The 2004-nt window shown below is 56.2% G+C and overlaps 1 protein-coding gene across 1 annotated transcript in view; it reads left to right on the forward strand.

Annotated features, from left to right (window-relative positions):
* Nucleotides 1–2004, forward strand: part of VOLCADRAFT_102747 (dynein heavy chain 3) — a gene marked incomplete at its 5' end in the record, with an annotated part of 70080 nt that overhangs the window by 36866 nt on the left and 31210 nt on the right. Inside the window, 3 exons of the mRNA XM_002945732.1 lie at nucleotides 307–382; nucleotides 1023–1191; nucleotides 1472–1938. Of these exons, the coding sequence (XP_002945778.1) occupies nucleotides 307–382; nucleotides 1023–1191; nucleotides 1472–1938 (712 nt within the window). The remainder of the gene's footprint in view (nucleotides 1–306; nucleotides 383–1022; nucleotides 1192–1471; nucleotides 1939–2004) is intronic.

Consider the following 2004-nt stretch of genomic DNA (forward strand, 5'->3'; position numbering starts at 1 on the left):
TGCTGCTGCTGTTGCTGCTGCTGCTGCTGCTGCTGTTGCTGCTGCTGTTGCTGCTGCTGTTGCCGTCCCCGGTCCCGCGATGGGCCCCTGCGTTTGATCCTCGAGTACCGGCGCGTTCAGCGGCGGCCCCTCGTGCGGTCTCACTCCGTTGGCCAGGTGAAAGAAGTCCGTTATCCGCCGCTGTTGGGGCCCTTGCGCCTGGATCTGTTGCGCTTGCTCTGGCTGTTCTGTCGCGGGGTTAGCCGCCCTTTCCAGTCGCCTTCCGGCTGCTCGCAGACAACACCTGCCTACCTCCATGGCAGACAGGGCTGCCAGGGCGATCACATCCCAGGGGGCCTGCTCGCAGCCGGTCGGGGCTTGGACCAGCCACAGCTGCTTCCGGGTGATGTATGTATGTATGTATGTATGTATGTATGTATGTATGTATGTATGTATGTATGTATGTATGTGACAATCTCTGTATTGTTTATGTGGACTATAATATAGTCCACTTAAACAATACTGGTGTAAACCTGCTATGCCTAGTCTTCTGACCCCCTACTGTGGGTTTATGCAATTCTTCGTTCAATTCCTAACAAAGCAATGGGCGTATTAGCTATTGCGCTTGTGTTTGCAAGTTTATTTGCCCTTCCTTTTATTCGAATGGGTGGTGGGAAATTCTTTATCCTCACTGAAAAGCTTTTTGGCGCGTTCTTGGCGGACGTGCTTCTGCTTTCTTGGTTTGGCGGTAAAGAAATCATTACCCATGTTACATCATTTATGGGTCTTTGCTGCACAGCTTTTTTATTTATCTATTTACTAGGTATCTTACCTCTAATTGGTTATTTTGAAGTGATGTATTTATGTATGTGTACGCTGTGTGTTTTCCCTCCTCGCAACAACCCCACGTGCCATCCTCCACTCGTCTCATCGTACTGCACTTGTCGGTGTGAAACACACACACGTGAACGCTTCTATTTTCCCCTTTTACTTTTACCAAGGTTAAGTTATCGTTGATGCACTTTTCCCCTTTTGCTTTGCAGTCCTGGACGACAACTGCATGTTGTGTCTCCCCAACGGCGAGCGCATCAAGCTCAACCCCGCCACCATGCGGATGCTGTTCGAGGTGGCGGATCTGGCGGCGGCGTCGCCCGCCACCGTGTCGCGGTGCGGTATGGTGTACGTCACTCCGGACGACATGGGCTGGCGGCCGTACGTACGGTGCGTGTGTGTATGTGTATATGTACGGTGCATATGTGTATGTGCATGTGCATATACATGATGATGATGATTCTAATTCGACTGCTCGTCCCACCGGGAGCCAGACATCCGTGTGTTCCGAATCCTCTGCCGTATCGTCCGCCTGCTCGTCCAACCGTCAGAACCTAACAGACAGACCTCTTTCCGCGGGCCTTTCTGCCCCTTTTCCCGTCCCCTCCATTTCCCACCTTGTTGTGCCCTTCCTTCCTTCCTTCCTTCCTGTGTCCTGCAGTTCCTGGCTGGACGCCCTTCCCACCGAAGTGATGGCGGCCTTTCCACCGGACACGGGAAGCCAGCCAGCCCTGACGGCCGAGCTCACCCTGGGGGACATGAGCCCAGCCTCGAGCTGCCGCCGCTCCACCACCTCCCATTTCGACTTCCTCGCATTCACTCACGCGCACGGGACAACGGGATCGACAATAACAGGGACCGGCGCATTCGGCGCCGGATACAGCAACGGCGGCCGTACTGGTACGGGCATCGGCATCGGCGCCAGCCCGTCCATCCGCAGCGTCGCGTCCAGCGGCGGCGGCGACGGCGGCGGCGGCGCCGCCGCTGCGGCGCATCCAGCGCATCCGGCGCCGGCGCGTGTACGACCCTCTCCCGGCGTCGTGTCGTACCTGTCCTCTTTGTTTGACCGCTTTTTGGAGCCTTTGCTGGCGCACGTACGGCGCAGCGCCAGTCCTGCGTTGGCCACTTGTGAGGTGGCGCTTGTGACGTCGACTTGTGCGTTGCTGCAGTCGCTTCTATTGAGTACACAGCTCC

Source organism: Volvox carteri (assembly GCF_000143455.1).
Source record: "Volvox carteri f. nagariensis unplaced genomic scaffold VOLCAscaffold_1, whole genome shotgun sequence".
Lineage (NCBI taxonomy): Eukaryota > Viridiplantae > Chlorophyta > Chlorophyceae > Chlamydomonadales > Volvocaceae > Volvox > Volvox carteri.